We start from the raw sequence: 12996 nt of genomic DNA, 5'->3' as shown, positions 1-12996 counted from the left end.
TGATGAAGCAGCTGAAGATGGTTGGGCCTAGGACACTGCCCTGAGGAACTTCTGCAGCAATGCCCTGGGGCTGAGATGATTGGCCTCCAACAACCACTACCATCTTCCTTTGTGCTAGGTATGACTCCAGACACTGGAGAGTTTTCCCCCTGATTTCCATTGACGTCAATTTTACTAGCGCTCCTTGGTGCCACACTCTGTCAAATGCTGCCTTGATGTCAAGGGCAGTCACTCTCGCCTCACTTCTGGAATTCAGCTCTTTTGTCTATGTTTGGACCAAGGCTGAAATGAGGTCTGGAGCCAAGTGGTCCTGTCGGAACCCAAACTGAGCATCGGTGAGCAGGTTATTGGTGAGTAAGTGCCGCTTGATAGCACTGTCGACGACACCTTCCATCACTTTGCTGATGATTGAGAGTAGACTGATGGGGCGGTAATTGGCCGGATTGGATATGTCCTGCTTTTTGTGGACAGGACATACCCGGGCAATTTTCCACATTGAGGGGGTAGATGCCAGTGTTGTAGCTGTACTGGAACAGCTTGGCTGGAGGCGCAGCTAGTTCTGGAGCACAAGTCTTCAGCATTACAGCTGGGATGTTGTCAGGGCCCATAGCCTTTGCTGTATCCAGTGCATTCAGCTGTTTCTTGATATCACGTGGAGTGAATCAAATTGGCTGAAGACTGGCTTCTGTGATGGTGAGGTTTATACCCATGATTGTGGCTGGCTAATTTTTTTTCATACTTGTATATAGATGGGTAGGAGGCATAAATGCTTAAATGTATTGCCAGTAATTTAAGTCTTAATAATTGACTAAAAAGTTTTAGAATCTGAAATATTTATTTTAAGAACTGATGGGCAGGACCTGATAGCAGTAGTTGGGTGCATGAGATTTTTTGACAAAAGGTTCAGTTGCAGTCCACAGACTACTTGTTTGTATTTTGGACCTGACGTCCTTCATGTTGATTGAGCTAATAAAACTGACTTGTTTTACATTGTAAAGCTCATCTTAACATTTCACTTTGAGGTTGATTGGGTAGAGAGCTGTTGGTTGGTTTAATGACCTTAAAACTGTGGCAGCTCTAGTTTGCAAATTATTAATCAGCTGGATATTTTGAAATAACTTGTTCCATTTATGCCTAATGCAAATAGCATTGCTAACTATTGGTAATGACAATTTTATATAGTATAGTTCCTATTAATTCTTGCATTTTATTCACTTAATAGGGATGGCATTAGAAATACATGCTGTTTAATATTTAACAATGCGTAGATCTAATTGTTTTAACAGAAAATAGTTTGAGATGCATCATTATGATCTTGCTGTATATTAGCTGAATATATGAATATTTCTGCATAGTTATAGGGTTGATGAATTTTTTGACCTTGGGCCTGGTTAACACGAGGCATATTGTTCAAGAATGTACCCTGATAACGCAAATCAACGTATGATTTTATTAATCATAATCCGATTACTGAAATGGCACACTTTCAATTAACTAATCTTTGGAAGAAATTGTTCAAATATATTAGTTATTGCCACCTATGGGACACTACCCCGTCGAACTGCTGTTCAAAATTTGCTTCCATACTTTTCACTTTTACAAATTCTACTAACTGGCATTTACGAGTGAGTCTGAACAGTTTTGGCGCTTCCTAAAGTGGATGGATTGATCTAATCTTTGTCAGTTAATTAAGTAGTTCAGGCATCAAATTGATTCCTAAAATAGAACAAAATAGCTCTTTGATATCAAATACAATTGGTCTGCTGTTTTTAAAAAAAAATGTTTTTCAGCTTATTAATAGTTGCCAATGACAAGAAGCCGCCTTTGTATTATACTTGCTGACAAGACCAGAATGTCCAACTAAGATGCAGGAGAAATTAACTTCAAATGTTTTTCAACAGATGTAAAATTGAACTAAATCCAGGTTAGACCACATTTTTTGTCTGAATTAAGTAACCTGTTATCCTTGATGAAAGGAGAAGTTGTTAAAACTGAACTCTACCTAAGAATAGTTAACAATTTTACAACACCAAGTTATAGTCCAGCAATTTTATTTTAAATTCACAAGCTTTCGGAGACTTCCTCCTTCCTCAGGTAAATGTTCAGGAGCTCCTGAACATTTACCTGAGGAAGGAGGAAGTCTCCGAAAGCTTGTGAATTTAAAATAAAATTGCTGGACTATAACTTGGTGTTGTAAAATTGTTTACAATTGTCAACCCCAATCCATCACCGGCATCTCCACATTAAGAATAGTTAAGTGCTGAAAAAGGACTCCATTCATTGCTAGCATGTGAAAAGTACTTGTGGTCAATTATTCTGGCTGCTCATTGTCGTTTTTAAGCTTTACTACTGAAGTTTAACTGAATTCTGAGCCAAGTCATACTATTGTGCTACATTTATCAAGTTTTAACTATAATTTCTGTAATTGGGATTTCTATATTATGAAGTCTATTTACAAATCTGCACTGTATCTGATTTAATTTGCTTATTAAGCACGTCCGTTCCTCATGGGCATGAGTCATAACACTCAAGTGCCCCTAATTTGACACAATGGCTCCAGCTTAGCCTTACTCAAGCTACAGTATGGGCAGTGGGGACAAATGCCCAATTGGTGTAGTTGGGGTTGCTGTGAAGTTAGAGTTGAGATGCATTGTTTAGCAGAGTTAAAGGACTTTTACTCTGCACATAACTGCTGCACTTAACCTGGGAATAGCCAATTCTGGCGGTCGAAAATGGGCCACATTCCATTTCCCTCAAATGGTGTATAATTTACACAAGGGGGGGGGAAATAAAAATGCACTGTCAAGTAGGCAAATTGGCAACAGGTTTGTCAGTGTTTTATATAGTACATGATGGGGTCATATACTTTGATCAGGATTTCCATGTTTGGTATATTTGAGATCTGTTTTGATCAAGTATCTCCTTAATTACAGCTGACCTGTCAACGATACAGATGCTTAGAAATGATTAATATACAAGCTTATAAATAAAAAAAAATACCTGTACAGCAAACTCATCTCTCTTCCGTTTACCCCTCTGAGCTCTGAACTCCCTTTCAGTTGCCCTCGATCGATTTTTGCCGTATAATGCAAAGGAGTTTCCATGAATCAATCAAATGAAGAAAGTTAAAACCTTCCAAGAATGATACACTGCTAACAGTGACTGAAATGAAGTGTCGCCCAGAATTTGTGTCAAATTTGCTGTCTAACATAGCCTGCCAGTAAAAAAAACTGATGGGTCAAATTGGCTCTTCTTTCGGAAGAAGAAACCTAACTTTATTCTAGGTTTTTTTGGAGTCAGCAGTCTGGAAGGATGATAAATTGGGCCAGAATGATGATAACTCAGCAAATAGGCAAGGGCTTTTAATCGGAAGATTAGGGAAATTTGCATGTCTCTATTTCAACTGGAGAAAGCTCTGGGGCCTTGGAGTCCACAGAAAAATGAAGCCATACGGTGGTACTGTTTTTCAAGGAGTTAAACTTGCTCAAAGTATGTGTTTCAAGGTTGAGTTTATGACTTTCAGTAGCGGATTTCCCTTAATCATTTTAATTGGAGTAATGGTGGCGTCATGCCTTCTCAATCAAGCTGGGTTGAACTGGAAATTAATTTGTACATGAATGGTGATGCTAATTTTGCATCGATATAAAGTACTTTTGGGCTACAAGTGACAGGATAACTCAGTCTGAGTGCACTAATGCCCCAAGGTGTGAGATACTTTCCAGGATGCCGTCTCTCACTAATTTGAGTTTCCACTGAATGCACTGTAATTCCAGATTGATTCTCCTGTAATAAATCAATTCCTGCAGAATACTGACAGATCTGGGCTGAAATCACACATTTGTGCCGCAGGATATCTGACTTAAATCTGTCTTATTTTAGAGTCGCGCCCCTATTTCAGCTAAGCTTGTGGCCAACATGCTGTCCGTTGCTGGAGCAGATCATATCATCACCATGGATTTGCATGCCTCTCAGATACAGGTTAGTGCTAAACATTGCACCATTTTAGTCAAATAACGGTACCAGACCTCTTGTTGACCATGTGACCTTGCCAAGATTTATTTTGCAGGGTGAGCTGTTTCTTCAAAGGTTTCGCAGGGTCCAATATGTAAAACCTTATTGGCCATACTTCTACATTTTTTTTAATCATTTAACTGCACATTCTTTTTACTTTACGCAGCCAATAGAAAGCTACAAGAATTGTCCCCCACCAAAAAAAAGGTTTCCGTTCTTGGATGAAAAACTGTATATTTAACGGTCCTTAAAGGAATACTCGAGGGATGTTGCTGTCGGGTGCTAAATTAAAATAAAATCTTGTCTTTTAATATGCTGCTCTGCCAGCAGATTAGTCCATTCCGATTAGCGTCTTGTGAAAATGATAGCTGGACTGTCTGCTGAGATTAGTGTATTGGGGTTTTATTTTAGTCCGGTACCTGGAGGAACAGGGACTCAAGTTCAGCAATACCGCTTCGTTGGGCATCATGGTAGACCTCAAATCAGCGAGGGATGATTCCGGTGGTGGCACAGATGTGGCTATTGATGAGAGAGAGGAAAAAAAAATTGCAAAGGTAGGTGTAAATCTGTCCTTTTTTTAAACATGGGGAGCTGGCAGAGATTGTGCATCAATATGAATTGAGAGCCTTCCCTAGAGTATTCCTTTAATGAATGCCTGTCTATATCCATTCTTGACCTGAGATTTGTCGTGAGAATGATGGTAGGACGCACTGATGAGGCTCTGGACTGAGTGTTTAAACTTTAAATGTGCCGATTAATGTGCTGCTGTCTGGATATTATGTAGACTTCATCTGTGTGGGTGGTAAAATTAGTGTCTCATCTTATTTGTAACTGCAAATTCTCGTGATTAATCAGGTTCTACTTAGCTTTTTTTTTACATTGACTCGCGTACATTCAGATTTTAGGCATTTAATGGAGATGAAAATCTGAATAAAGAAATCCTCAAAATGGATTTGATTAAGCTGTTGCAGTACAGGTACTTACTGATTGCATTTATTGTATCTATGAATATATGCATTCTAACTGTTGAATCATGCTAATGATAGCAACTAAGGATTGTACATCTTTCTATTTTTAACTTGAACGAAATGTCGTTTTGTTCAATCTGAGCCTTAAAATTGTTGTGCACCCAGTAAGACTTAACCAGGAGTTATGTACAATTTGTTTCTGACTCGATGAATAGTTGCAATCAACTTTGCTTTGCAAAGATATTTACATTGGTTAATTTCCTATCTGCACCAGCACTTAGAACAAGTATATTTGAACAATTTGTGATTGTAACGATGAATGTTGGTTAGGATAATGGATAGAATATTTTAACAAAATGACTTTTGCTGCCAATTGTTGAAAAGCAAAAACAAAAAAATCCACTTGAAAGGTTCAGTGGACAGGAAAATCCAGTGCTCATAGGATTTACTCAAAGTGCTGTTTGCAGACATATTGGTGGAGCTAAGAATAATGTACACCTAGCCTTTTTACAAAACTGATGGCTTTAATTTTCTTCCGCTAGGGTTTCTTTGATATCCCTGTGGATAACTTGTATGCAGAGCCAGCAGTACTGCAATGGATAAAGGAGAATATTCCAGAATGGAGGAATTGTATAATTGTCTCTCCAGATGCTGGTGGAGCTAAAAGGTGAATTGATAAGTCAAATTGAGGCACACAATTTGCATGGCCTGAGTTTTTAATAGATTCCTTTGGTTGTGTTGTGAAATTCAATAAAACTTGCTGTTGCTAGTTAAAGATAAAATTGCACTTTAATTACTCTGTACAGGCTTTACTAAAACAAGGGTTAGATGCCATAAGCAAATGTTAAAAGAATGATTGTATTGTGCATGACCTTGAATTATGAATGCAAAAATAACTTGCCCAATTCACATCACATGCCTCGCAGCTAGATCTGTATAATGTAGTATTATTCCAGCTGAGGAAACTGTTAACTCTTGACATGAGTTGTAGTTCATGATTACGAGTAAGTTGTAATGCAGTTGTTTGTGGTTTTGTCTTCAGGGTGACATCGATTGCTGATAGGCTGAATGTTGAATTTGCTCTGATCCACAAAGAGAGGAAGAAGGCAAGTGAGGTGGATAGAATGGTGCTCGTTGGCGATGTTAAAGACCGAGTGGCCATTCTTGTAGATGACATGGCAGACACGTGTGGAACGATATGTCATGCTGCCGACAAGTAAGTAAATGTGAGCAAAATGAAGTGTAGATTTTCCAATGAGGTGCCCTGGTTGCATGCACAGCGCTGGGGGAGGGGAGGGTTTAGAAAACCCAGGGAAGAGACTTTGTGCCCACTGAGTCCTTTTGCAGGAAGCTGCAGGCTTCTTCAAGGTTTCAAGAATATGGTTGATGAGGCTTGGGTTTTCCTACACTGCATTTTTTTTCAATGATTTTGTGGTTTGCCTTTTTTTTGGTCAGCACTCACATAACAGATGCATTTTCAAATTCAATTTATGGCTTTTGAAAGTGAGTTTTTTAAATTGTGTGTTTAGCTGCTTTGAGTGTGAGCTAGTTCTATTTTCTGGTTGCATTTAGTTTGGCATATTTATCTTTCTTAATTCTTGTATTTTACTTTTTTTCTCCACACTCTTTAAAAGTACCTGATGCTCTTAGGATAGGAATTCCTCTGAGAATTCTTGCCTTCAGAACCAGAGGATAAGGAATAGCTCCATAAGAATACACAGAGGCGGGGGCACCCGCGTCAACCCGTTTTTGACTAAGTAGACTAGTCTATAAATCCTGCCATTTACTTGGGCATATCTTGAGATCCGCCTCCTTCACTCGTTTCACAGGGTGGCAGTCTTGGAACCTTGCCATCTCCTGTGTGCCAATCTGCAAATTTCAACTGGGACTAGGATGGGTGTGCTCATGTCATACATCAAGTTGCTGATGTCTTGTTTACCACAGCTCATGATCACTTGGTCACTTTTCCAAGAGAAAACTACCAATGCAGAAGAGGGCTGTGCACTGACCTTGTGGCTACCTTCCCAAGAGTGCAGGGCCTCATCAGTTGACCATGTGACTATCTGAGCTCCTTCCAGCAATGCTCAGGCTTTTATGAAGTGGCTGTTGGTGGAAAAATTAGAAAGTTTCCTTTAGAAGCTGGAAGGTGTGCCATGCATCAATATAGGATTCTCAAGTAATTATTGTGTGTCTAAAGTCAAGAGGCTAAGTAGTGTTGAAAGTGTTTATTGCAACCATTCCACAGCATTACATCTCAAGTAGCTACACAAACCGTGGCAAACTTCCGCAATGTATTAATATTTTCCCTCTACCTACGCTGATGACCTCTAATCGGGAATGGCATTTAGCTGCTGTCCCCTCTTTCCAGTTGAGCAGACTTCTGAGAAGGGTGACCCTCTGACCCAAAGATGGCAATCTTTCTTTGCTGTACAGCCCTGAACATCACCTCCAAGGTATGCTCTGTAAAGGAACAGTCATTCGTCTCCCCAAACCCCCCCCACAAACACAGACTTTTGTACCAGCGGTTTGCCCAACTTGCAGTAGGGGCACTGAATAATTATTTAAATGAATAGACTTCACAGAATGGTGTGAGGTCCACTTCTTTCGCTTTTGACACGAGGTGAAGGCCTGCACTTGTGGGTGCACTTCCACTGCACCATTACTGGAAAATTGTCCCTTAAATGTCTAAGATAGGTATGTACTACATTCCAAGTGGTGATCCTTAGAGATCATGACTGCATGTGACTTTTTTTTTTAAATTAACACAAATTATTGTGGAATTTGCCACTAGCTTGGCAGGGGGATGGGAACCTGTAGATTCAGATGGGACAGAATCAGAACTGGAGATAGAAGGCAGAAAATTAGTAAGTGACTTAGGAAGGCAGAGGAAACAAAGGTTAGAAAATAAACAGCAAGGGAGTTTGGCAGTGCTTAAAGGTATATACCTCAACGCAAGGAGTATAGTGAATAAGGCAGATGAGCTGAGGGCACAGATAGACACTTGGCAGTACAATATCTTAACTATTACAGAAACATGGCTTAGAGGGGCAGGAATGGCAGCTCCTGGTTACAGGGTTTTCAAATGAGATAGAGAATGGGATAAAAAAGGAGAGGGGGGGGTGGCAATTTTGGCTAAAGAAACAATTACAGCTCTGAGGAGGGATGATATGTTTGGATCATCAAATGAGGCCATATGGGTTGAGCTAAGGAACAAAAAAAGGGGCAGTTACACTACTGGGAGTGTACTATAGACCCCCAGTCAGAGGGAGATAGAAGAGCAAATATGTAGGTAAATTTCTGAAGTGCAAAAACAGTAGGGCAGTAATAGGGGATTTCAACTGCCCTAATATTAACTGGGACACAAACAGTGTGAAGAGTATAGAGGGCACAAAATTCTTAAATTACATTCAGGAGAACTTTTTTAGCCAGTACATAGCAAGCCAACAAGAGAGGGGGCAGTTCTGGATTTAGGAAATGAGGCTGGGCAGGTGGAAGGAGAATTGGTGGGAGAGCATTTTGGTGGTAGTAATCATAATTCAGCTAGTTTTAGCTTAAGTTATGGAAAAGGACAAAGATCGAACAGGAGTTAAAGTTCTCAATTGGGGAAAGGCCAATTTTACGAAGCTGAGTAGTGATTTAGCAAATATAGATTGATTTACCTTCAAGGAGCTGTTTCCAATGTCAGAGCAGTGGATGGTATTCAAGGGGAAGATTCAAGGGGTGCAGAGTAAACATATTCCCACAAAGAAAAAGGATGGGGCTGCCAAATCTAGAACCCCCTGGATGTCAAGGAGCATACAGGGTAAGATAAGGCAGAAAAGGAAAGCTAATGTCAGACACCGAGAACTCAATACTACAGAAAGCCTAGAGGAGTATAAAAAGTGCAGGGGTGAAATTAAAAAGGAGATTAGGAAAGCAAAGAGGGCATGAAAAAAACATCAGCAAGTAAAATCAAGGAAAACCCAAAAATAATGTATTTATAAAACAAGAGCAAGAGGATAACAAAGGAAAGAGTAGGGCCTATTAAAGACCAAAAAGGTAACTGTGTGGAGGTGGAAGATGTGGGTATGGTTCTCAATGAATACTTTACGTCTGTCCTCACAAAAAAGAGGGATGATGCAGATGTTGTAGTTGAGTGTGAAATATTGGATGGGATAAACTTAGTGAGAAAGGAAGTATTAAGGGGATTAGCATCTTTGAAAGTAGATAAATCACCAGGGCCAAATAAAATGTATCCCAGGCTGTTAAAAGAAGCAAGGGAGGAAATAGTGGAGGCTGTGACCATTTTCCAGTCTTCACTGGATACAGGCATGGTGCCAGAGGATTGGAGGACTGCTAACATTGTACCATTGTTTAAAAAGGGAGCGAGGGATAGACTGAATAATTATAGGCCAGTCAGTCTGACCTCGGTGGTGGGCATATTATTGGAATCAATTCTGAGGGACAGGATAAACTGTCATTTAGAAAGGCACGGAGTAATCAAGGACAGTCGGCGTGGATTTGTTATGGGAAGGTCGTGTCTGACTAACTTGATTGAATTTTTTGAGGAGGTAACAAGGAGGTTCGATTGAGGGTAGTGCATTTGATGTAGTGTACATGGATTTTAGCAAGGCTTTTGACAAGGTCCCACGTGGCAGACTGGTCAAAAAAGTACAAGCCCACGGGATCCAAGGAGAGTGGCAAGTTGGATCCAAAATTGGCTCAGTGGCAGGAAGCAAAGGGTAATGGTTGACGGGTGTTTTTGTGACTGGAAGGCTGTTTCCACTGGAGTTCCGCAGGGCTCGATACTAGATCCATTGCTTTTTGTGATATATATTAATGATTTGGACTTCATCATGCCCCCTACAATTAAGAAGTTTGCAGATGATACAAAAATTGGCCATGTGGTTGATAGTGAGGAGCAAAGCTGTAGACTGCAGGAAGATATCAATGAACTGGTTATGTGGGCAGAAAAGTGGCAAATGGAATTCAATCCAGAGAAGTGTGAGGTAATGCATTTGGGGAGGGCAAACAAGGCAAGGGAGTACACAATAAATGGGAGGATACTGAAAGGTGCAAAGGAAGTGAGGGACCTTGGAGTGCATATCCACAGATCCCTGAAGGTAGCAAGATAGGTAGATAAGGTGGTTAAGAAGGCATATGGAATACTGTCCTTTATTAGCTAGGCATAGAATATAAGGGCAAGGAGGTTATGCTGGAACTGGATAAAAATCTGGTTAGGCCACAGCTTAAGTCCTGTGTATAGTTCTGGTCACCATGTTACTGGAAGGATATAATTGCACTCGAGAGGGTACAGAGAAGATTTACGAGGATGTTGCCAGGACTGGAGAATTTTAGCTATGAGGAAAGATTGGACAAGCTGAGGTTCTATTTGGAACAGAGGAGGCTGAGGGGTGATTTAATTGAAGTGTACAAAATTATGAGGGGCCTAGATAGAGTGGATAGGAAGGTTCTATTTCCCTTAGAGGTCAATAACCAGGGGGCATAGATTTAAAATGATTGGTAGAAGGATCAGAGGGGAGCTGAGGAATAATTTTTTCACCCAGAGCATGGTAGGGGTCTGGAACTTATTGCCTGAAAGGGTGGTAGAGGCAGAAACCCTCAACTCATTTAAAAAATACCTGGATGTGCACCTGAAGTGACGTGACCAACAAGGCTATGGACCAAGTGCTGGTTTAGGCTGGGTGGCTCATTTTTGGCCAGCGTGGACACGATGGGCCGAATGACTGCCTTCTGTGCCATAAATTTTCTATGATTTCAGCAGCTACTTTTAAAAAGTTTTCCTCCTAAGTGAATGCTCAAATTTACCAAGAAGTGAGGATTGTTGTTGGAGTACCTGCTGGGAATCTTTTAGGACCAGGATTTGTTTTTGCGAAATTTGAGATCTCAAAACAAATTGAAGGGTTTGTTTTCAATCTGCTTTCCCATTGCACGTAGAAGCAATGTAAATCGTAATACATTAGACCTTCCCTGCCATAAAGCTGCATCCCTCTAGAAGTTGTCCAACTAAGTAAATTTTGCTGTTCATGTTTGTAGTTACCAAGCTAGGGATTCTGATGAGTGGGAGCTTGAAAAACTTCTTCATTGAGTACATTACTGTCTCTTAGCACATGATTCCCATTTCCCATTCCCTCCAGGATGCCTCTACTTATTGAATTCATGTGACTCTTTTTCTTGTTTGGCTTTAAGATTTTTTTTTTGGTGCTTTCACTTCACTTTAGCTGTAAGAACATAAGATATAGGAGCAGGAGTAGGCCATTTGGCCCCTCTAGTCTGCTCCACCATTCAGTAAGATCAAGGCTGATCTTCAACCTCAACTCCACTTTCCTGCCCGATGCCCATATCCCTTGATAAGAACATGAGAGAGACACCCTCCCTGCCATAAAGCTGCATTCTTCTAGAAGGCTCTATCTTTGTTTAAGTGCATAAAAGTTACAGGAAGGCCTTGAAGTCACTGATCACAAACTCTTGCAGTTGTCATACATAAGAAAAGGCTGGTTTGGTGATTAGGTGCCATGTTAGAAAGCTTTAAAAAGTATAAGTAGTGCTTACAGACCATTCCAGTTATGATCAAAAATTAGACTGTGGAGTCCTTCCAGGTCAGTGATAACGAAGCCATTTTGCTGCCCTCTCAGATGTGGGTCGGAGTGCTTCACATGATCAGCCCACTGGTAACTGTTTTGACTGCCTCTGACATCATGCCGCTCTGGGTAGAAGCTAAAATGGTTCTGCTCGTAAAGGTGGGAATAAAAACCACCTCCTTTGCTGTTCCAAGCCTCAAAATGAGTGCACCATTGTTTTTACATAGTGCATTTTGATATCTCGTGACAAACACTGCAAAAAAGCCACTATAAACCATCAAGTTTCACCAACTTGTTAAACATTTTAGATGTTTAGAGACAATTTCATTTAAAGTATGTTTGCAGTATTGTAATGTATAGTTATAGTTTTTAGCCTCTTGTATTTTTTTTGTTCAGATTGTTGTGTGCTGGTGCTACCAAAGTTTATGCTATCCTTACGCATGGTATCTTCTCTGGGCCTGCCATTAGCCGAATAAACAATGCTGCTTTTGAAGCTGTTGTTGTAACAAACACCATTCCACAAGAAGCAAAAATGAAGGTTTGCTCAAAGATTCAGGTAAAAATGATCTGCATTTGGCTTTCATTTGAAAAAACGAGTAATGCATTGAATATGCAGACACTTAACCTGTCCGTTTACCTTTCAGGTGATTGATATATCCATGATTCTCGCTGAGGCAATACGAAGGACCCACAATGGAGAATCAGTGTCGTACCTGTTCAGCCACGTTCCCCTGTAAGGCGATGAGATTTCAGCTTTGCTGCATTGTTCTGGACTGAACACTGCTCTGTTGCGTTTCTGGGGAACCCATCATTATTTACTGGAATACTGCAGTTAACAAGACCCGGCTTGAAAGGGTCCACTGCTGTATCAAACTGTATAAATGACATCCATACTGCAAGTTGAAGGCATGAAAACATAACTATTTTAGATGTCATGGACTGGATTTTATTTCTCACCATTACTTTGTTTCTAGAGAGAAAAAAATGAGCTGTGGAAAAGGCGGCAGAGTTCTGTTTTTGTACTTTGTTAGAAATGTATGCTTTTGAGAAGTGAATTTCTATGAAATATCACACTTGTTACTGGTTATGTGGCTTTTTTACACCAAATCACAAGCCTGTTAAATACTTACGGTTATGTGCTGATTCTTTTTACGGAAAACAAAAGTTTGGAGAAAAATAATTCTGTTAGAGATGCAAAACAGTAGTAATAATTATCAACAGACATTCCATAAGATATTAAAACTGATTTGGACAGTCGGATATGATCGATTACTTGCATTCTGCAGCAACAGAAAGAAACTGGTCAGTGAACTTGCAAATTGGTTAATAAATGAGTTCCAGTACATATACTATTTTGAAATGTGAAAACTATTGATTTACAACCAAATTGCAATGTGTTGAGTAACTTAAATAAAATATGTTCTCTGCAGAAAAAA

General features: G+C 40.0%; 1 protein-coding gene across 2 annotated transcripts in view; it reads left to right on the top strand.

Annotated features, from left to right (window-relative positions):
• The window catches only part of LOC137327181 (ribose-phosphate pyrophosphokinase 2), a 29830-nt gene extending 16834 nt beyond the window's left edge, over positions 1-12996 (top strand). Inside the window, exons 3-7 of one of the 2 annotated variants that reach the window (XM_067992716.1) lie at positions 3880-3978; positions 5522-5646; positions 6022-6195; positions 11957-12116; positions 12205-12996. In XM_067992716.1, coding sequence (XP_067848817.1) covers positions 3880-3978; positions 5522-5646; positions 6022-6195; positions 11957-12116; positions 12205-12297 — 651 coding nt within the window. In that variant the 3' untranslated portion in view covers positions 12298-12996. Of the gene's footprint in view, positions 1-3879; positions 3979-4301; positions 4566-5521; positions 5647-6021; positions 6196-11956; positions 12117-12204 lie in introns of those variants that run through there. The other variant, XM_067992717.1, reaches the window with a different exon arrangement.

This window comes from Heptranchias perlo, chromosome 11 (genome assembly GCF_035084215.1).
Source record: "Heptranchias perlo isolate sHepPer1 chromosome 11, sHepPer1.hap1, whole genome shotgun sequence".
In the NCBI taxonomy this organism is placed as follows: domain Eukaryota; kingdom Metazoa; phylum Chordata; class Chondrichthyes; order Hexanchiformes; family Hexanchidae; genus Heptranchias; species Heptranchias perlo.
This window is presented reverse-complemented; position numbering and strand designations above follow the sequence as displayed.